Here is a 21,670-nt window from a genome sequence, read left to right as displayed (position 1 = left end):
CGCACCCATCAGTCTCGTGAGCCTACGAATGTTATGAGTGGTGTTGCGTGTCGGTATGAAACCACACTGGTCACCGTGAACCAGGCTCGTCATGTGTACCAGCAGTCTGTTGGCCAGAATTTTACTGAGGATCTTGTAGTCCGTCGTCAACATGGACAACGGACGATACGAGGACAGAGCCGCACCCTCTCTGCCCGGTTTCAGGAGCGGGATCATGAGGGCCTCGCACATGGAGCCCGGGAGTCGGCCCTTCGCCTGTGCCTCGTTGTACACCTCGCGCAGCCGTGGGGCAAGGTGCTCTAGGTATTTACCATAAAATTCGATTGGCAGTCCGTCGAGTCCCGGGGTCTTATTTCTAGCCATCTGCTTTACAGCACAACCTATTTCCCCAAGAGAGATGGGCCGACCTAGCTCTTCCGCCTCCGAGTCCTCCACTCGCGGCAACTGTAACCCGTCCAAGAACTCTTCAAGCTCGTCCGCCCCTCCCGTTCCACCACTCTCATAGAGCCCCTCATAATAAGCACGAAACTTATTCAGGATCCCGGGTGGAGTGTGGCAGGGCTCCTCCCCTGGCACCTGGATACCCATGATCGGCACACCCCTCCGGACGGGGTTAGCAAGCCAAGCTAGCATCGACCCCGCCTTATCACCTTCCGCATGCGCCCTTGCCATGTACGCCTTATGATCAAAACTGCGCAGCCGCTCTAGCTCTACCGCCAGCCCCTCCCGTGCCCCGCTAAGCCCCTCCTGCAGCTCAGGGTGATTCGGGCGCCCCTTCTCTAAATCCCTCAGCCGTGTCTCAGCCTTATCTAAGTCATCCAGCAGTGTTTTCCGAGCCCCTGCCGTGTGTCCAATACAGTGTCCCCGCACCACCACCTTAAACGCATCCCATTCGACCGCCCTAGTGGAGGCCGAGCCACTGTTCTCCTCAAAATATCTCTCAATGCGCTCACCCAGGGCTTCCCTGAACAACAAGTCATCCAGGGTGTCAGGTTGTAGGCGCCATGTTGGCACGCAGTTAACAGTCACCATCCATTCCAGAGACATCAACAAAGGGTTGTGGTCCGATAGCGTCCTGGCCAAGTATTCCGCCCCTCCCACCGCGGGGAGCACACGCGCCGAACAAAGAAACGCATCCAGCCTCACATGCAGGTCATGTAGGTGCGAGTGAAAGGAATAGTCCCTAGTGGTGGGGTGCAACGCCCTCCATGCATCCGTGAGGGCCCAGCTTTCCTGCCATTCCAACCCACGCTTAGCGACCCTATGCACTGGGGACGCGCGCAGCGGGGGATGGGATCTATCTAGTAGCACATCCTCAACCGAGTTGAAGTCCCCCCCCAAGAGGACCGGCCCTGCCAAATAACCCGCCAATTTGCCCGAGATGGTAGACAGGAAGGCGGGTAGGTCTACATTAGGAGCATACACATTACAGAGAGATATCACCCTGCCTCTCAGCCTTCCCTCCACCGCCACATATCTGCCCTCCGGGTCCACCACTGACTTCGAGACCTGGAAGGGGACCCCCGCCCGTATCCAAATCAGTGCCCCCCTTGCAAAAGCCGAAAATGTCGTGTAAAACAACTGCCCCCTCCAGCGCCTCTGCAGAGCAGCCCCCTCCTGCTTGTTAAGATGCGTCTCCTGCAGGAACGCTATATGAACCCCCCTACGCTTGAGGTACGCCTGGACTTTATGTCTGCGCGTCATGGACTGCATACCCCGCACATTCCAGGTCACACATTTCAGCGCCCCGGTACTAGCCATCCCCCCCTACACAACCGGACCAAAGAGCAAAGAACAATGTCCGCATAAGTCCCGCGACCACGGGTCCACCCACCCACCCTCTCCAAACAGGAAGCCGAACCCCTCCAACAACAACTACCCCCCGAGCAACCCCAACTGCTCGCTTCTCCCACCCCCCCAGGACAGGCCCCCCCGCAACTGGAAGTACCCCCATCCAAACCAACACTCCCGACCACCCCTCAAGGAAAGGCGGTAATAGTCGCAGTCCCCACTGCGGTGACCTTAGGGGCCAGTAAGGCGTGGCTCAATGCAATGTAACCTCAAAACAAATCAGCCCCGTGCACTCCATCCCACAATCCCCACCTTACAGCTCCCCAAAACCTCAATCAATAACATTCCATTGCTGCGGGCCCAGTGCCCCGGTGTCCAACCAACGAGTTCACTCCACCAGTTCAGTTCAACACGCCTCCAGTATCTCCCCCGAAGTCTGCGGCGTCACAATAGGGCCCCGGGCTCCACCAAATTCCGACTGTCCCGTCTCTGAGCCCGTGCCCGGGTCTTCCGATTCCGTGCCCTTCCCGGACCGACTCCTGGCGGTCCTAGATAAGTCCCCTACCGCCTGCAGTGCCGCCTGCCTCTCCGCCTCCGTCTGCGACACAGATGGTTTTCCGGTCCTCTTGCGGTTCCTCCTGATCCGTTGGGATTGCCTGACCGGTTGCGCCACCTTAGCCTCCTCCTCCCTGGCCTTAGCACCATCCGTACCCGCTTTATAAGTGTCCCACCAGTCCCAAGCGTCCGCGGAGGTCGTGAAGAATAATGTTTTCTCATCCACCACCACTCTTAGCTTGGCCGGGAACAACAGGGAGTACTTGATGCCTTCCTGGCGGAGCTCCCGTTTGAGGGACAGAAAGTTTGCCCGGAGTCGCTGCGTCTCAAATGTATAGTCCGGGAACATGGTGACTCTGTTGTTATCCACTTGAAATGGCCCCGCTTCTCTCGCCCTCTGTAGGAGCCAGTCTCTGTCCCGGTAGTGGAGCAACTTAAACACCACTGGGCGAGGAGGAAGGCCCAAGGCTGGTGGGCGCGCTGGAACTCTATGTGCCCGCTCCAGGGAGAAGAAGGGGGACAATCCTTCCGGTGCCACCTCCGTCCGCAACCAATTATCAAGGTAGCCCACCATGTCGTCGCCTTCGATTTTTTCCGGCAGGCCCACTAGGCGAACGTTGTTGCGCCTGTTTCGGTTTTCCGCATCTTCGGCCCTCCTTTCTAGCACCTTCAGACGGTCCATCACGTCCGCCATCTGGGCCTTCATTGTGGCTTGGCCCGGGGCTAATTCTTTAACCGTGGTCTCCACGGACTTCACCCTGTCCTTAAGTTTGTCATGGTCGGCCTTCAGGAGGCCCAAACCCGTCGCCACCTGAGCTATATCCTGCTGCAGGGCGTCTTTTGTGGTGGCGATGGCCTCCAGGATACGATCCTGCATCCGCTGCAATGCCGCTTGGTCTCGCTCCGCTCCCTCCGCGGCCTCAGTATCGGTCGCGCCATCTCCCTTCCCTTTCGTCTTCCCCATCTGGGCCGGCTCGTTCGGTGGCCTCCGGGTACTTTCCTGGTCGTCCTCCGTTTGCCGTTGGGTTCCGCCCTCCGGCAGGGCTCCCGGGTCCGAAGTTATCTCCAAAAAGCAGGAAACACTGAATGACCGCAGCCCGGCCGGCGCCAGTCGTGCCAGGGGCCCGGGGTTCTCGTCGCTGGGTCACTATCGCACTGTCGTCGCCCCTACCAGGGGGGGGTCCCCAGTCTCCGCCCGAGGGCGCGCCCAAGGTCCACTCGGCACCTGGGGGGAGAGGTGCGATGCAGCCGTCAACACCCCTGTGTCGCCAGGGAGCAGTCCTTAGCAGGTCTCCAGGCAGATGTCTCCGTCGCTTCAGAGTCTCATGCCCTCGCCGCTATTTTGGGGTCCGCGACTTCTCGCCTGGGTCCAACTTTCAAAGCCGAAATACCACTGTGGAATGGCTCGGTGTCGTCTTCCGTGGGCCCCGGGCCCTCCGCAGTGCCTTCCAGTACCGGATGATACTGGTTACATCGGGGTCCGATCAGATATTCAGGATATTTTCCGGGATCGGGCACGGAGCTCCGAGCTCACGCTGCCTACCTCCTCGGCATCCAAGCCACGCCCCTCTTCGAGAGAGACCTCTATGACACATTTTTTCTAAAAACCGCTTTTTTTCACCATTCTTTATAGCATTTACCGCAAACTGGAGTTTCCAGTCACGTGAGTGTTACCCGATATATTTTTAGCGCGTTTCACTTTTCACTATGCATGTAGACCACAATTACACCAGTCACACAACATCTCTTGCACAATTATATGTTTACGTCATTATTTGAACTGTTCTGATGTATGATTTATTATTGATTGGAGTGGACAGTAACAGTAGCGTTTTTCATTTTACAGTGTCATTTTCCCTGATGAAGGGCATGTTGTTTAATGCCCGAAATGCATTGGAAGTCTAAGAATGACAGTGCTTGCAATATGGAATATATTTTGATTACTGAATGAAGGAACACAAAATATGAATACAATTGATATTACCCTAAAGGAATTAATAAAGTACTGATGAACAATTAAATAAAAGAGTGACAGTCTTCTTACATAGGGAGACAATAGCGAGTGCCCGGTAAGGGATGATACTAGAGAATCTCTAATATCACTTCTCAATTTTACACAATTTAGACGTCGCTGGACACTCGACGCCACCTTCCGGTGCACCACCAAAATTGAATAATACTTAACCAGCCAAAGGATTAACTAGCAGTGCATTTATCCAAATCGAATCCATTTGAATTTAAGAACATACATTTTAACATTCAGTGCCTCTCTAGCAATGCTTTAGTAATCACTGTCCTATACCTCCACCTACCCCACAAACTAAATGGCTTGTTAAAGAGGTGCACACATGCGCAGTTTGACAACGAGAGACTTTATGCCTGAAAAGCTAGGAACAAAAGCATGGAATAGTTCAATCTAAAGGCGAAAGTCTATGACGAGCTGCGCCCCTCTTCGCTGGGGGGAGCAGGTAAAGGCAGCCACATGTTGCCTGTGATCTGGCAGACAAGTTTGTTCTGTGTCAGATTTAGACATATTAAGTTGTAAACTGCAATGTGAACATAAAACGTGCTCAGGCACAACACTGCCTACTTCGTAGCCAGCTATCGGCTATGTGAGGAGATCTCTTGATTTCCCCATAGAATCAATTGGTAATCACATACGACTCTGGACTCTGATCGCTGCTGTTGCAGCTTCTAGGTGGGCCATGTTCATTGCCACAGTGAATCAGCTGCACTAAAGTCTCTTTCCCCCTCGCTATGTGTTAGATCTGGGGGTCTTTAGTTGGCAATGGTATTCACCTTTGTCCAAATAGGGACCCTTACTTCTAAGTCAGGATAAGGGGATTACACCCCTTAATAACCCCTGCTCACCCCCTTGGTAGATTGGCACAAGCAGACAGGCTTATCTCAGAGGCAGTGTGTGAAGCACTTGTGAATATACACAGTAATACAGGGAAAACACTACAGATGGACACAACACAGGTTTTATAAAAATAAGTATTCTTTATATAGACTTAATCACAAGACCACAAATGACAAAATCCACAGTACTACACTTAAGATTGCTTAAAGATGATAAAACGTTGCTTAGTTCAAGTTGATGATAAATGCGACAAAGTTCTCAACAAAGTACCTGGATGGTTAACGCAAAGTAAACAAAAGGCTCGCAAAAGGGGAGATGCTACTGTTCTATGATCCGGGGAAGACAATGCGTTGTGTCTCAATGCTTGCACAGAGTGGGGGTTGCGTCGTGATCCTTACCGGTGCGGAGGTGATGCGTAGATTCTCGGCCTGAGGGCCCGTTGTGGTGCGCAAGATGGCGCCTTGATGCGATGCGATGATCTGGTTGCGATGTGAGAAGATGGTGCCCTCAATGCGACGATGATGATGCGTAGACGCCCTGGCAGCCTTTCGACGACTCTGTACTTTGGAGCCGCGACAGGCCCTGCAACACGCTTCTCCGGTGGTGAGATGGCGACTCTTTGATGGCGTCACACTTCCCTGGTGATGCGACAGCAGGCAGCTTCGATGAACACACGCTTCCAGGGAGATGCGGCAAAGGCTTGCGTCTCCGGCGAAGTGATGATTTCAGCTGCGGCAGCGACACGCTTCCTCTCGATGCGTCGCGCTTCCAGCTCCCAGTGTCATGCAAATGTCTGGAGTTGAGAATTTCCAGCAAGGGAATTCAGAGGGGAGCTGGAGATTAAGTCTTTTGTCCCTGAGACTTCAGAAGAAGGCAAGCAAAGTTCAAGCCCTTGGAGAATATTCTGTAAATGATGAAGTCCTTAAAATGTTCCTACTCCTTTCCTTGGCAATGAAGCAACCACTGCTGGCCAACCCAGCAAACAGCACACTGGCAGAGGGCAGGAAAACTCCTGCAGCTTCCTTGGTTCTTCTCCTTGGCAAAAGGTTTCTTGTTCCGGAAGTGATCTAATTTCTTGGGATCAGGGTCCCAATATGTATACCCCAAACTCCTTTGTTCTCTGAAGGCAGAGAGGCCATCAGTCAAAATGGAAGGGAGACTCACGCAATGATGCCAGGTCTAACACTATGTTTTCCAAGAACTGATGTTTGCAGCTCAGAAAGTAACTGCTTGTAGAGCCGGAGAACAGTCTAGAACACTGGAATCATATGTAAAAAGAGATTGTAAAAGTTTGCAATAGGCTGCCAGCGAAAATGTCTGCAAGTGGCCATTTTTGCATTTTGCACGAGATTTATGGTAAATGCCATAAAATGCCAATTGATTTAGAGAGAAACAATGTGGCATAACATTTAGAGCTGCTGACTTTGGAACTGGGGATCTGGGTTCGAGTCTCGGCTCTGGTTCTCTTCGTGCTTGCAAACAATTTTATTTAAATATATGACGATTGTTAACAAATGGAGATTGCTCACACCAAAAATCAATTTCTAAAAGGCACTAACGTGACCTCAAAAGAAAATAGGACTGATCACATTTATTCCTTTTCAATCAAAAAAAGTAGTTCAACAAATACATGCTATATTGGTAACTAGTGGAGGGATTTTGTAATTGGTCCCTTCTCTTAGGGAGGGTTACACACTAAAAGAGGCATGATAAATGCATATAACAAAGAAATAGGAAGAATAGGAGAGGTACAATGGAGCCAGCAAAAAGCAGGCCTATGTGCGGGCTGCAAGCCGACAGAGTGAATACAGCATGCCCCGAAGATACAGCACATGCACTGCTTAGGCTCGATCTAAAAATCTGGGCGTCCACTCTGACAATGCTCTTCCAACCAAAATCAGGTTTGTATCTGCTTATTCCTTCTTCTGAAAATGGCAAACAAGATTTCCCCTCTACCACAATTAGAACATTGGAAGCAAAATTCCCAAGCTTTGATTTTGTTTAGTCTTGAATATTGCATTCGTCTTTACATCGCAGCTACCATGAAACTACAAATGCAATAAAACGAAGTTTATTCAAGACTTTATGCCTCACCCACTGTACTGCTTCTGGACATGGCCCTAAGGATCTGCAGGTTAAATTTCAATAATCTATCCTAAGTCATTCTATTAATTCTGCTTTGAACTATCGCACATTTACAAGAAAACGAACTAGAAGTTGCACCTTCTGTCTAATGGCAACCATACACTTGAATAGATTTTCTCTTTCTGTTAAAACAATTGAAAATGTTCTTTGATTTAGGAACGGCCTAAAAACACAGCTTTTTTAATAAACTGTTAATCGCTGTTAGATTTTCTATTGTTTTTTTTTAAGCATCCGGACCCTATTTTGGGCAACAATAGCTCTCTAGAAACTGTAATAACAATATGTTTTCCACAAAAAGGTCACAAATATAAAGAGTTAATAGTATCTTGTAAAGAAGACTTCTTTCAAGACAGAAACCCTCTTCTCTTTTCGAAACACCACTTTGGGTGCCTGTGCCTTAAAAATGAGTAGAATGACCACCGATTGAGTACACATTATAATTAGGGCTCCCGGTTTTATGGTATTTATATTTTTGTGATTTCCGTTTTTATTTATCCATATTCATTTGTTGCTAATTTTACCTGTATTTATCCATATTTATTGTAGATTTTGTGAAAAAAATGAAGCTGTAATGTGTATATTTCTGCATTTATTTAATCAGTTAAAGGGCACGTATGCCTCAACGCCTGACATGTTTCAATGATATATACACACTCAATGGTAAAATATGCTGTTGTAAGAAAATATGTACATTTTTCTATCAAGGTTGTGCAACTCTATTGCTGTTTAAGGCTCATTAGTAAAATCTATTTTTTTTAATCCCATTGCCTGTCAACCCGCATAGCTAGTGGCCTGGCAGTCACAACTCCCAGCATTTAGAATCACTTAAAAACAACCCACTTTCCGTATATGATTTATAACACGGATCAAAGGCGAATAAGAAAGAGTTTAATAAGATAATGGCATCTTCTGACACAAGGCAAAGATCTTGATATTTAGAAGTCACCACAAATCACTATAAAATGTCGAATTTAGAGGATTTTTTAGATCTCACTTTTCATGTCCCTGTAGTACTAATGGCCACATGACCCGGTTACCACCACTCCCTAATGGGTTTATCAGACCGACCGAGAACAAAGATTTTAAGTACGCAGTGACTGAACTTGTGCATATTCTTTTTTCTTTTTTTTACAATACAGTGATGTTACTTGTATAAAGACTTTCTCAGTTAAACGCGTGCCCATGGATATTCCTCGAGAGGGTAGAGAAATATATTTTGAAAGAAAGAAGCTAAAAAAAATTAGTTATCGACATTTTTTGAAAATGTGATGTATGCTGGATTGTTTATAATTAGTCGTTGTAGGTTTATGAAATGGCCAGGAGATGGAGAAATTGAGCTATAAATGAAGTAAAAAAACTGGCAGTGAATTGAAGTGGTTCCGATATCGGAGAGTATTTTAGTTCGAAATTGTGGATTTTTGAGCATCGATTGGTCACACAAATAGACAATCGGTTTTCAAACATTCATTGACTAATGAATTTCGATGAACAACTATCGAATAGATGAATATGAATGTGCCTATTTAATGTTGCAGAAATGAAGTTCTGTGCACCACATTAATTAACTGTGTATCAGGGAAGCCCAGCGAAACGGAGGCTATATCTTCTGCAATCAGTGCTTTAAGTTGGACGGAAAAGGTGGGGGTTTTAAAAGGGGCATTGCTGTGAAACTGTAGCCTCTTCCCCAGCCCTGGAGCATGCAGATGAAATACACCACAAGGGAGCTGCAGTTAAACCTTCCTTTATTCCTCAACATACATACACAGTGCACATTACATCATACTTTTTATTAACCACACCCTAACACCTCCCCGCCTATTAATCACAAGCAACAATATATTTAAATGTGTGCAGAAACATTTTCTGTGCCTTTATGAACAGTAAGTGTGAAAAGGATTATTTTGAGGGGCAATACCGGTATGTGTAAACAACTGACACAACTTATGAGTTAGTAGTACTCAATGAAAGGCTAAAAAACTCCACAAGGGACAAGCAGCAGTGACAGTGAGCCCCTAAAAGGGACCGTAATTCACCCAAATGTGTAATCCCCCTGCTGTTCTGAGCGTTCCATAGAAACGGGCATGGTCGTGACGAGCTCAGCTCGTCATGAGCACAGCGCCACCGCTGCGGCGCCGCGCGCGCCCCCCCCTCCCCCCTCTCCCCCCTGCACAGTGGAGGAATTAGCCCCCCGGCAAATGGAGTTAAATCTAAGCCTGATTATTGGCAAATATACCATTGCCAAGTGCTGTCCTCTGTACCGGTCGATCTGCCAACAGCCTTTGACTGCGTTAACAGAATCAAACTCTAGTTGATGCTGCTGGATTTAGGGGTGGAGGTGGCAATAGTGAATTTCCTGTATATTTTACATGAGAATTTGGAAGCGAAGGTTCGGCACGGTTTGGATGGAGAACTGACTGCTCCCTTTCCTTTAGCTCGTGGGTTGCGCGAAGGCTCATCCTGGTCCAATTACTATTTATTGTTTACCTTAATAATTTGTGTCCAACTTTGTTTAAAGCTACCTGAGACATACCAATGATTTTGCAAGCTCCTGCATCGTTATTTTACGCAGATGATGCAGTACTTATAGCATGAACCCCAGGGGCTCTGCATATGCTGGTGACATCTTCTATTTCCTTTATGAGTGAGTTGGATTGGTAGTAAACTAAGGAAAAGCGCACCTTATGGCATGCAGGCAAAGCAGGAAACATATGTCCTAATTAGTGGTAAGGGGGAACTCATTGGGGAGTGTGCATGAGTTTAATTATTTGGGGGTTGTTTTTAATAGTGCTGGTTCCAGGCAGACGCAGATCAGCAATTCAGGCCTGAAGCTTTGCTGAGCAGCCAGTCCTTTATCCAATCTACCTCAGGCCGATGTTAGGGAAACAGTATCTTCATTTCTGAACATCTACAACACTCAGGGCCATATGTACAAGGGAAGTGCAAAACACAACACATATAATAACAGCAAAAACGAGGAGAAATGAAACATTTTCTACTGCTTTGCGAAGTTAAGACCAAGTTTTCACTGGTCTTAATTCTGGTGCTGCCTCCTATTTACGCCTCCCTTGTACATTGAAGGCAGCATCAAAATCAATGGGTGGTGGCTAAGCATAGCATGATACGGGACCTTATTTACAAGGCAGCGTTAATCCATGTTAAGTGGCTTAACACTGCCTTGTAAATAAGGCAAAGCCCCTATCGCCACAGGAATGTCGTAAAACGTGACGTTCCTGTATCAATAGGGGCTTGTACATGTACCCTCAGTGTGTATCTACAGCGCTTTATGATGCAGGAATTTGGGGAAATCATAAAGTTAACATCTTGCAAACTGAAGAAAATCGTGTCTGTAGGCAGATCCTGAACCCACCCCCCACCAGAATACATGATATCATACATTCAGAGCTTAGCCTTGAGTATATCACTGATAAAGCCAAGTTGGTGCCCTTCGGATTCTGGGTTAGTGTATGGGTCAGTGCCGAGGCAAATCTGAACAGATACATAATTTTGGTTTGTTTAAATTTGTTTAAGGGCCTTTCAATTCTCTGGTTGGTCTACATTCGAAAAACCTCTAATGCATTGACTCGACCAGCTATGTTTGACGCCTCTCTCACATTAAAAGAACTAGATAAAAAGATGGTGAAGCTACATTTCCTAGAATTTTGTCACTCCCAGAGGCTGGAAAATGAAATAAGCAAAAAAACTGTGAAAGAGTATTTTATGCTCCTTATATCTGAGGTTCTGTGTGGTACCTTGCTATGTCTCTCTAACGATGGGAGAGATCTCCACTTTTTAGTTTATGGGCTGGTACCATGGGAAGGATTTTGAATTTCTCGAGTACCCGTACTCATTCAGGGATGCCAGCAGTTGCCTGCCCTTGACATGGACACGTAAACCAGTCAGATATGCACTTTATGTTTTTTTGCACATTTTATATACCATATTTTATACTATTTATGAAGCTGATTTACAAACTATTGAGGTTCAGGAAATGTAGAGATGCCTTATTTTATCTACAACTAAGTACCCATGATGTTTCTCAGGGTGTTTATATCTTTTTTAAAGCAGTGGTGAGATCTAGGAAAACAATGGAGGGTTAGGTGCAGCATCAGATGGCACCCCTTCAGGCAAAGGGTCTTATGATCCTGGTCAGGGGTGGTGCCATGAGTTGATTGTGATATGTGATAAATTGTAATAGTTGATGTACCTCGTTCTTAGATTTGTTAATGTCATTTTTCTTTTTATGTTTTCTGTGTATATGACCTTTTGTCTATGTATCTTTTATTTATGTGCTGAATAAAGTATTATGATCGGATCACTTGGATTCACCCTCAACAAAAACCTCACTTTTAAACAGCACTATGCCAAGAAAACCAAGATAGCATGATATTAACTAATACCCTAAAGAACTTGAAATCTTGGCTTCCTGAAATTGACTTGAGGACAACAATCCAACCACTGGACCCAGAGTTCGCCCTGCTTGACAGTATCATCTACACCAGTGTAGGCCCCTGGAAGGAATCTTACACGGTATACTATCACTGTACTGCATTTATTAAATAACATGATAAAAATGTATACTCAGTACACCGACCCAACCACTACATCATAAGATAAGTCTAAGTAGTTAGATTTTACTGTAAGAAAAGCAATTTGATCCGTACCCTGACAATGCAGTGGCATGTACTATAGTGGATACCATAATATTGCAAGGTGATATTTTCTTGGAGCAAAAGCCTAAGAAGTTTGACGATATCATGTCTAGCCCTAAAGGAATGACACTGACTCCCCTTCCACTGTAAATCATCTGCAAGACCAGCGGCACAACATAAACTGCCCACAGCAATGGCACCACGGCATACCTGGCTGAGAAAATAACCACCTCAGCCAGGCATCACACTGGAAGCCAGGGCATTATCACATTGGAAACAAATCTTTGGAAGAAAGAGGAAACCAGAGGACCAGACCTTCTTCACCTATGCTCCACTGATCTGAAATAGAATCCTTGTCAAAATCAAAACTGCTCCAACCATCCTGAAATTTAGAAATAATATGAAAGCACGACTCTGTAGAGAACATTACAGTTCTCCACAATGGGAATCTCCATCCTCTCATTGTAAACAAGTAGTACCACAGAGCTTCCACCCTTGTTTAGGGCTCTGTTGCTCTTCAAGTATGTTTACACTTTACAGATGGACGCCCATAACTACATGCATAAGAATGTGGATTAGTATGAGAATTTTGAGACTTTGAACCCCCCATAAAAAGTGTTTCTTTTTTAATATCAATAGGAGAACATTAACCCTACCTCTGCACTGTTGCTTCCATTTTCTTCTGCATCATTAGGGCATGGGTCGTTTCCGGGGGCTGTTTTTGAGATCATCTCCGGAGATTCCTGGATTTGTGGACTTCGATGACTCCCCCAAGTGGTCTTGTCTCTGATGTTCCAGGGCTCTTTATCTCCAAATGTACCTATCAAAATAAGGACACACTGTAAAGAAGGGTTCCATTCCAATCATTTATAGATTAGAGCAGAAAATGGTGGTGCAGCTTTTCAAACTTTCATTTTGTATTACATTTCACACCATCCACAAGAAGCAGAACATTACAATCCCTTCTAACCTTAACCATGGCTGTGAGTTTACAATGTGTTCAGTGCTTCACCTATTAATCTGATCAATAACTTTTCAATTGATATTAGCCAATAGCTGTTTAAATACTTTGTACAATTGATAAATGAATTCTGATTGCTAGCCTAAATCCACTAGCATAACAACTAATCATTCTTACCTTGAAAAATTAAACAATACATTTAGTTGAAATATATTTAATATACTTATTATCAGCATAAAGTTATTTTTGTATATTAATACATATCGCTTCAAAAGGGAAGATATTGTATCTGGTAAGGATGTGTGAAAAAGACTTGTTTGTGTGCTGCGGGACTACAAGTACCACAATCACAGCCATCCTCAAACCTCCGCCTACAGACATTTCTACTGAAATAGTATAGCATTGCGGCCTATCAGTGGCTGGGAGAGTCTGAGCCAAGCCTACTGTTAGACCTGGCATCATTGGCGTAGGTCTCCCTTCCCCTGCTACTCTTCCTGTCCTGTATGTTGGCTGGATATAGATGTTCTGGGTGCCGTGTGTTGGAATTAGGTAGCCTGGCCTAGGGCAAGACTAACATTTAGAGGCACAGTGTAAAGGTTGCAGACCACCCAAAAGTAACTTTACGCAATAGCACTCAAAAAGAAAAACACTACACCAAAATTATATGAAAATACGTGCTGCTTTATATAAAAATAATTTGCTCTGTGTTGTCAAGTATCAGTAACTCACATATAAACAGTTCAAAGCAGTTTAGATCACTTTCAGGGTCAGCAATTACACGTTTTGAATTACTAGCAGGTTATCACTTTTTTACATACTAGCAGTCACTGAATTTCTGAATTCTTATCACACTTTTTCATTAGGATAACTGCACCTTAGAATCAATTATTACTTTTGAAACTACTAAACAATTTATCAATAGAATTCTAGGTGCATTACACTTGCCAGATAATCAATAATGACACTTTCAATTATATCAAATCCACATTAAGCAGGATGAACAGTATACCTCATTAAGCACTATTCCTAGTTAAACTTTACTGTTACAGCTTCCTTCTGGGAGGTGAAAATTCAATTCAATATAGCTAAGCAGTTGCTTCAGATCTGGCAGGAAGGCTAACCAAGATTATCAGCTTCACAACTCTAGTACCTTTACCTCAGATTCTCATAGTTAGTTAAGTATAGAAGCAATGTGGTGCTTTAACCCTCCTCCCACTGTAGGTAATTTTCCCCACAACCAGTGAGCAGCCTTAAAGGGGGGGGTTTAGGATCTCAGACCTGTGTGACAGCACCCACACTTTCTATGGGGATCTAATGATTCCTTCAGGTACCAGCAATATGGGAATAAACCTTGTACTCTCTCACTGATCCCCGCTTCCTGTTTGCAGCTGAAGGGAGAGGAGCAAGTTAACTGTTAGTATTTGGCCGGTTTTGCTCTTCCCCTTCTCACACCGAGCTCACAAGGACCCCTTCTCCTTACTGTTCAGCTGAGACGCTCTTTCAGTCACCACGCGTCTCTGTTGACCGGTGGCTCCTCACCGGTCGTGTTTCCTCAGACGATCTTCCTCCGGTCCGCTGCACGCTTTGGGGCTGATTGTAGAGGCAAAACGGGGTACACAACCCCTCCTGCCCGCTCGCGCCGGCCCCTTCGTGAGGCGCTCGAGCGGGGAAGACGATGACACACCACAGCCCTTTGCTCGGCGCTCGGCGCTCGGCGCCTCCCAGCCTGGTCCCGCCTCCGCCTTCCTGAAGGGAAGCGGTGCGACCGGGCATGCGCGAGTGAGCAGTGGCTTCGGCTGGAGGCTGCTTGGTTCGGTTTCCTTCGTCCCCGCCCCCAAACACTGGCTTCCTCGCTACTCGGGACAGGTCAGCGCTAGCAGGACACAGCGCAGAGAAATCAACCCACCACCACAGCGTCCGCCGCCACTACGGGTCACAGGCACAAAGGCGGCCCGATTACACAACTAGTGTTCCCTGAGGCACTTCGAGTGGGGCACGCTCCCAACCTCCGCTGCAGCCACAGGGAGCTCACTTGAGTCAGGACAGCCAGGTACCGGGAACAAGGGGGGGGCAAGGGCTCGTGATTCAAGGCAATAAACTCCTCACCAGTTCTTCATCCTTTCAGCCTTGGTAAAAGTATACTGGGAATCACTTCCCTAAAGTTCCTTTTCTGGGCAGAGGACTGCGCTCTTCCGCGCTGCAGTCTCCTTCTCCTGAAAACTTCCCCTATTTAATTCAGACAAGGGGCAAGCTAGGCGCCCAGGGTCTCCAGTAACCCTCCGCAGCGGGGCCAGGACAGGTAACCAAAAGGGGAGTAGTGGGGTAGATCAATAAGGCAGCTTCCCAGTCCAGGTAATCAACCCTATGTCTAACCTTTCCCACCCTTAGCTACAGCCTGTCCTCCAGCTGACTTCCACAGGTAGACAAAATGGCTGCCCCGCATTCCGCCTTATATAGGCTGCCCTTCAGTGGTCCAGAATGGACCAGAAGGTTCTGGAATGCCCTATGTTGGTCTATGGCCAGGTTCTGTTGGTGACAGTTGGGGCAGTTGGTGGCCACCATTTTAGGTGGTGCCAACTTTCCTGTCAGAACAGGCCTCTGGACCTGAGGTAAAAAACTATGAGGGGGAGAGGGAACACCTATCCCCCTGGCCAACACCTATAAAAAGCCAGTAGACACAAAAATTAATAAGGGTATGAGGGGCAAAAAGGGGACAAAATAAATAAAAATGAGGAGGGACTTCGCCAAAAAGTCAGACAGGTCTAACACGCGTCCCCCCCAGCTGAAAGTGGGGAGAACTACCCAACCCCTTGGGAGTCCTCATCACTAAGGCGGAAATACCTGGAGAGACCGTCTGCATTGGCGTGGTCCACTCCAGGCCGATGTTCCACCCGGAAGTCCATTCCCTGTAGGGAGATGGACCACCTCAACAACTTGGGATTTTCCCCCTTCATCTGCATCAGCCAACGAAGGGGTCGGTGGTCAGTCTGAACCAGGAAGTGCGAGCCAAAGAGGTATGGCCGCAGCTTCTTCAGAGCCCACACCACCGCAAAAGCTTCCCTCTCAATGGCACTCCACTTCTGTTCCCGGGGAAGCAGCCTCCTGGATAAGAAGACTACAGGTTGATCCAGGCCCTCTTCATTGAGTTGCGATAGCACTGCCCCAATGCCATGCTCCGATGCATCCGTTTGGACAATGAACTCCTTGGAGAAGTCTGGGGCCCTCAGGACCGGTGCCGCACACATTGCCTGTTTCAACTTTTCAAAGGCTTGCTGACAAGCCTTTGTCCAAACTACCCGTCGAGGTTGTTTCTTGGAGGTGAGCTCTGTGAGGGGCGCTACAATAGTGCCATACCCCTTCACAAAGCGACGGTAGTAACCTGTGAGGCCCAGGAAAGCTCGGACCTCAGTCTGTGTCTTGGGGGGTTCCCAGGCCATGATTGCCTCAATCTTCGCCTGCAGGGGCTGCACAGTCCCCCTACCCACCAAGTGTCCAAGGTACACAACCGACCCCTGCCCAATCTGGCATTTGCTGGCTTTGATGGTCAATCCAGCTTGTCTCAGGGCCTGGAGAACGGCCTGCAAATGCTGCAGATGGTCCTCCCAGCTGCTACTGAAGACAGCAATGTCATCCAGGTAGGCAGCAGAGAAACTCTCTAATCCAGAGAGGACCTGGTTCACCAGCCGCTGAAATGTGGCAGGGGCGTTCTTGAGCCCAAAGGGCATCACACAGAACTGGTAGTGTCCCTCAGGCGTGGAGAAGGCTGACCTTTCCCTTGCTCCATCTGTCAAGGAGATCTGCCAGTACCCAGAAGTGAGGTCAAAGGTACTCAGATATTGGGCAGCTCCTAGCCGGTCAATCAATTCATCCGCCCTAGGGATCGGATGAGCATCAGTCCTTGTCACTGAATTCAGTCCTCGGTAATCCACACAGAACCTCAGTTCAGGTGTGGTGCCTGGTGGTGCGGCTTTTGGCACGAGCACCACCGGACTGGACCAAGGGCTGTTGGAAGGTTCAATTACTCCCAGCTCTAGCATCTTGGCAACTTCTCCATGTATGCTAGCCTTCACCTTGTCAGACAGCCTGTAGGTCTTGGACTTCACTGGTGGGCTGTCTCCTGTGTCCACATCATGGGTACACAGGTGGGTCCTTCCCGGGACAAGGGAGAACAAAGAAGAGTACTGCTCCAGTATCTGGCGGCAGTCCTCCCGTTGCTCAGGAGTGAGAGTAGGAGAGAGATTCACTCCCTCCACTGACCCATCCTTCTCTTGGGACGAAAAGAGATCTGGGAGAGGTTCGCTTTCCGCTTCCTCTCCCCCGTCAGTCACCATCATCAGCATGACTTCGGGCCTCTCATGGTGGGGCTTGAGTCTGTTGGCGTGTAGCACCCGTAGGGGCTGTCGAGGGGTCTTAAGGTCCACCAGGTATGTGGCCTTACCCTTCTTTTCCAACACCTCAAAGGGGCCTGTCCAGCGATCCTGGAGGGCGCTAAGCTCTCCAGGCTCCATCACCCACACTTTCTGTCCAGGCTCCAGTTCCACCGGGTGAGCGTTGTGGTCGTACCACTCCTTCATGACTGCCTGGCTGGCCTCCAAGTTGTCAGAAGCTTGCTTCCACAACTTTGCCATTTGGCTCCTGAAGGCCAGCATGTAGCTCACCACATCCTGGGGGGGTTTCCTGGGAGATTTCTCCCAACCATCCTTCACCAGGCTGAGAGGACCGCGTACAGGGTGCCCATACAGAAGCTCAAAGGGGCTGAAGCCCACTCCCTTCTGGGGCACTTCCCTGTAGGAAAAGAGTAAACAGGGTAGGAGGACATCCCATTTCCTCCGCAGGCTCTCGGGCAGACTTCTGATCATGCCCTTCAAGGTCTTATTGAACCTCTCAACCAGTCCATTCGACTGGGGGTGATAAGGAGTGGTGAACCGGTAGGTCACTCCACACTCCTTCCACATGGCCCGCATGTAAGCTGACAGGAAGTTGGTCCCCCTGTCGGACACAACTTCCTTGGGAAATCCCACTCGGGTAAAGATTCCCATTAGGGCTCTTGCCACTACAGGTGCAGTGACTGTCCTCAGAGGTATTGCCTCTGGGTACCGTGTGGCATGATCCACCAGTACCAGGATAAACCTGTGACCAGCTGCTGTTGGTGGATCCAAAGGCCCTACAATGTCGATGCCCACCCTCTCAAAGGGGGTGCTAACGACTGGAAGTGGTTCCAGGGGAGCTTTTAGCTTCACCCCTGTTTTCCCACTGGCCTGGCAGGTTACACATGTCCTACAGTATGTGTTGGACGCCGCTTTCATCTGAGGCCAGTAAAAGTGGAGAACAAGCCGTGCAAAGGTCTTGTCCTGGCCTAAGTGTCCTGCCAGGGGTATGGCATGAGCCAGTTCCAAAAGAAAGGCTCGGTACTGTTGCGGGACTACCAAGGCCCTCGATGAACCAGGCGAGGGTACCTTGGGTTCACTGTAGAGGAGTCCATCCTCCCAGTAAATATGGTAATGTCCCGTAACATCACCTGCTGCTTGGGCTTCAGCCTGTCGCCTCAGTCCCTCAAGGGTGGGGCACTCCTTCTGCCCCTTACAGAATTCCTCTCTGGTAGGACCTCCCTCCACATGCCACTCCGCAGGGATGGGTAAATCCTCCAGAGAGTCTACTTCCCCCTCCACGGACTCCTGGTCCACCACCGCAGGTGGCCGATCTGTCTCAGGGGATGTGGAAGCCGGAGCAGGCTTTCTCTGTCTCCGGGTCTGTCCCTTCTTAGCAGCGGGTTGGGCCATTGTTCCAGGCTCCAACCCAGGCGAACTCCCTCTCCGGGCAGTCGCAGACCGTGTGCTGACACAGGCCCAATCAGGTGTACCCAGCATCGCAGAATGCGTCCGGTATTCCACCTCTCTCCAAGTATTGTGTTCCATGTCATTCCCCAACAGACAATCGACTGGCACGGCAGGGCTTACGGCAACTCGAAGTGAACCTGCAACCCCCTCCCACTCAAAGGGAACCTCAGCCACTGGATAGTGGCCCATTCTGCCGTCAGCCATCGCGGCGGGGTGGAGTACATTTGGAACAACCTGCTCTGGGGACACCAGCTGACTTCTCACCATAGTCATGCTGGCTCCTGTATCCCTCAGAGCCTCCCCTCTCTGGCCATTGATGGTAACCCATTGCCCATACTTGGTAGTATTTGGGGGCACCTGGATCTTTGGCACCATCTCCCGTTCTCCCAGGGACACTAAGGTGACACCCGCCCACTCACCCCCCTTATCTAAGGGCAACTCCTCCCCGAGCGCTACACTAGCTACTCCCGGTGACTTTCCTCCGGTGGGAGGGGGTGGTCTCTTTGGGCATCTGACATCTCCCTTGTAATGTCCAACGCCACCGCATTCAAAACAGTGGAGAACCCTGGGCTGCTGGCTCTGGCCAGGATGAGGGTTCCGGGGCGGGTTTGCCCTAGGGGTGAAACCTGCTCCCTTCCCTTGGAAGTTATTTTGGGGACCTTTAGAGAACTCTTTCTTTTTCTCCCCCCCCTCCTTCTTCTGGGGGGCGCCCTGTCCGGCTTTTTGAGATTCCCCTCCAGTCCCCTTGGTGGACACCCGGGTACTTGTCCAGATGTCCGCCTCCTCTGCAAGCTTCCGGGGATTGGTCAGCTTGCTGTCTACCAGGTGTTGGCGCAGCTCGGGAAAACATTTCTCGAGGAGGTGTTCTCTCAAAAACAGATCGTACAGCCCCTCATAATCCTTTACCTCACTGCCCTTGACCCAACCCTCTAAAGCCTTTCTAGCGTAATCAAGGAAGTCCACCCAGTTCTGAGTTCCCATCTTGTGGCTCCCCCTAAACTTCTGTCGGTACCTCTCTGGGGTGAGCCCGAACTTCCTCAATAACGCCAGCTTCATGGTGGGGTAGTTTGTCTGTTCCTCTGGATCCAGGGCCAACAAGGTGTCCCGACCAGCAGGAGGCATGTACTTGTACAAACTACCCCCCCAGTGCTTCTCCTGCACTCCATGAACCTTCAAAGAAACCTCATAAGCGGCCAGCCACTTAGCAACATCATCCCCCTGACTGAAGCTCGCTATCAGGTCCTTTGGGATATAGGGTTTGGTCTCCCTGGCTGACTCTTTCGGTTCGCTGCCACCATTCCTAACAGGAGAGGACCCCCGTTGTAGACTTTGGAGCTCCAGTTCCTTTAGCCTAAACTCATGGACCATCCTCTTCTCCTCTTTCTCCAATTCCATCTTAGCCAACTCCCACTTTAGTTGTCTTTTCTCCCTCCTATCGGTGAGCTCAGCTTCTGTTAGGCTTCTCCCAGAAATGCTACTGCCCTTTCTGGAATAGGACACTGGTCCGGTGAGCAAGTTTTCCCCCTCATGGCGGAATAACTCCTCCACCCCCCCTTCTGTGCCCTGGTCAACCTCTTCATCCTCCTCCTTTGTCTCTTGGTGTGCCTCCACCCAGGCCCTAAGGCTAGTCTGGAGCTCCCCCTTCCTAGCACCATGCTTGAAAAAGACCCCCATCTGCTGGCAGAACATTCTCAATTGGGGCACAGAATAGACTTCCAGGTTTTCCACCGCAAACTCCATGGTGAATCTGGCAAACCTGAATACACACCAGAAATTTCAGAGGGGTGAGGGTAACCTAAAACCAACTCCACCCACCACCAGGAATAAATTTAGAAAAAACAAAAAGACTAATTGGGAGGGCCGCAAGGAGAAAACTCCTGGTGTAGGTTGGGTGTATTACGCCAAATTACTAGTAAGTAGCTGCAACCAAGTCCGCAATCCCACCGCTAGGCACCAATATGTTGGAATTAGGTAGCCTGGCCTAGGGCAAGACTAACATTTAGAGGCACAGTGTAAAGGTTGCAGACCACCCAAAAGTAACTTTACGCAATAGCACTCAAAAAGAAAAACACTACACCAAAATTATATGAAAATACGTGCTGCTTTATATAAAAATAATTTGCTCTGTGTTGTCAAGTATCAGTAACTCACATATAAACAGTTCAAAGCAGTTTAGATCACTTTCAGGGTCAGCAATTACACGTTTTGAATTACTAGCAGGTTATCACTTTTTTACATACTAGCAGTCACTGAATTTCTGAATTCTTATCACACTTTTTCATTAGGATAACTGCACCTTAGAATCAATTATTACTTTTGAAACTACTAAACAATTTATCAATAGAATTCTAGGTGCATTACACTTGCCAGATAATCAATAATGACACTTTCAATTATATCAAATCCACATTAAGCAGGATGAACAGTATACCTCATTAAGCACTTTTCCTAGTTAAACTTTACTGTTACAGCTTCCTTCTGGGAGGTGAAAATTCAATTCAATATAGCTAAGCAGTTGCTTCAGATCTGGCAGGAAGGCTAACCAAGATTATCAGCTTCACAACTCTAGTACCTTTACCTCAGATTCTCATAGTTAGTTAAGTATAGAAGCAATGTGGTGCTTTAACCCTCCTCCCACTGTAGGTAATTTTCCCCACAACCAGTGAGCAGCCTTAAAGGGGGGGGTTTAGGATCTCAGACCTGTGTGACAGCACCCACACTTTCTATGGGGATCTAATGATTCCTTCAGGTACCAGCAATATGGGAATAAACCTTGTACTCTCTCACTGATCCCCGCTTCCTGTTTGCAGCTGAAGGGAGAGGAGCAAGTTAACTGTTAGTATTTGGCCGGTTTCGCTCTTCCCCTTCT

General features: G+C 48.3%; 1 protein-coding gene across 1 annotated transcript in view; it reads right to left on the bottom strand.

The window, feature by feature from the left end:
• The window catches only part of LOC147728404 (cilia- and flagella-associated protein 337-like), a 378,048-nt gene that overhangs the window by 15,360 nt on the left and 341,018 nt on the right, over positions 1–21,670 (bottom strand). Inside the window, exon 24 of the mRNA XM_086963279.1 lies at positions 12,660–12,823. Within this exon, the coding sequence (XP_086819405.1) occupies positions 12,660–12,823 (164 nt within the window). The remainder of the gene's footprint in view (positions 1–12,659; positions 12,824–21,670) is intronic.

Source organism: Lissotriton vulgaris, chromosome 3_1, assembly GCF_964263255.1.
Source record: "Lissotriton vulgaris chromosome 3_1, aLisVul1.2, whole genome shotgun sequence".
Classification (NCBI taxonomy): Eukaryota; Metazoa; Chordata; class Amphibia; order Caudata; family Salamandridae; genus Lissotriton; species Lissotriton vulgaris.
Note: the sequence above shows the minus strand (reverse complement) of the source record. Positions and strands in the feature narration are given on the sequence as shown.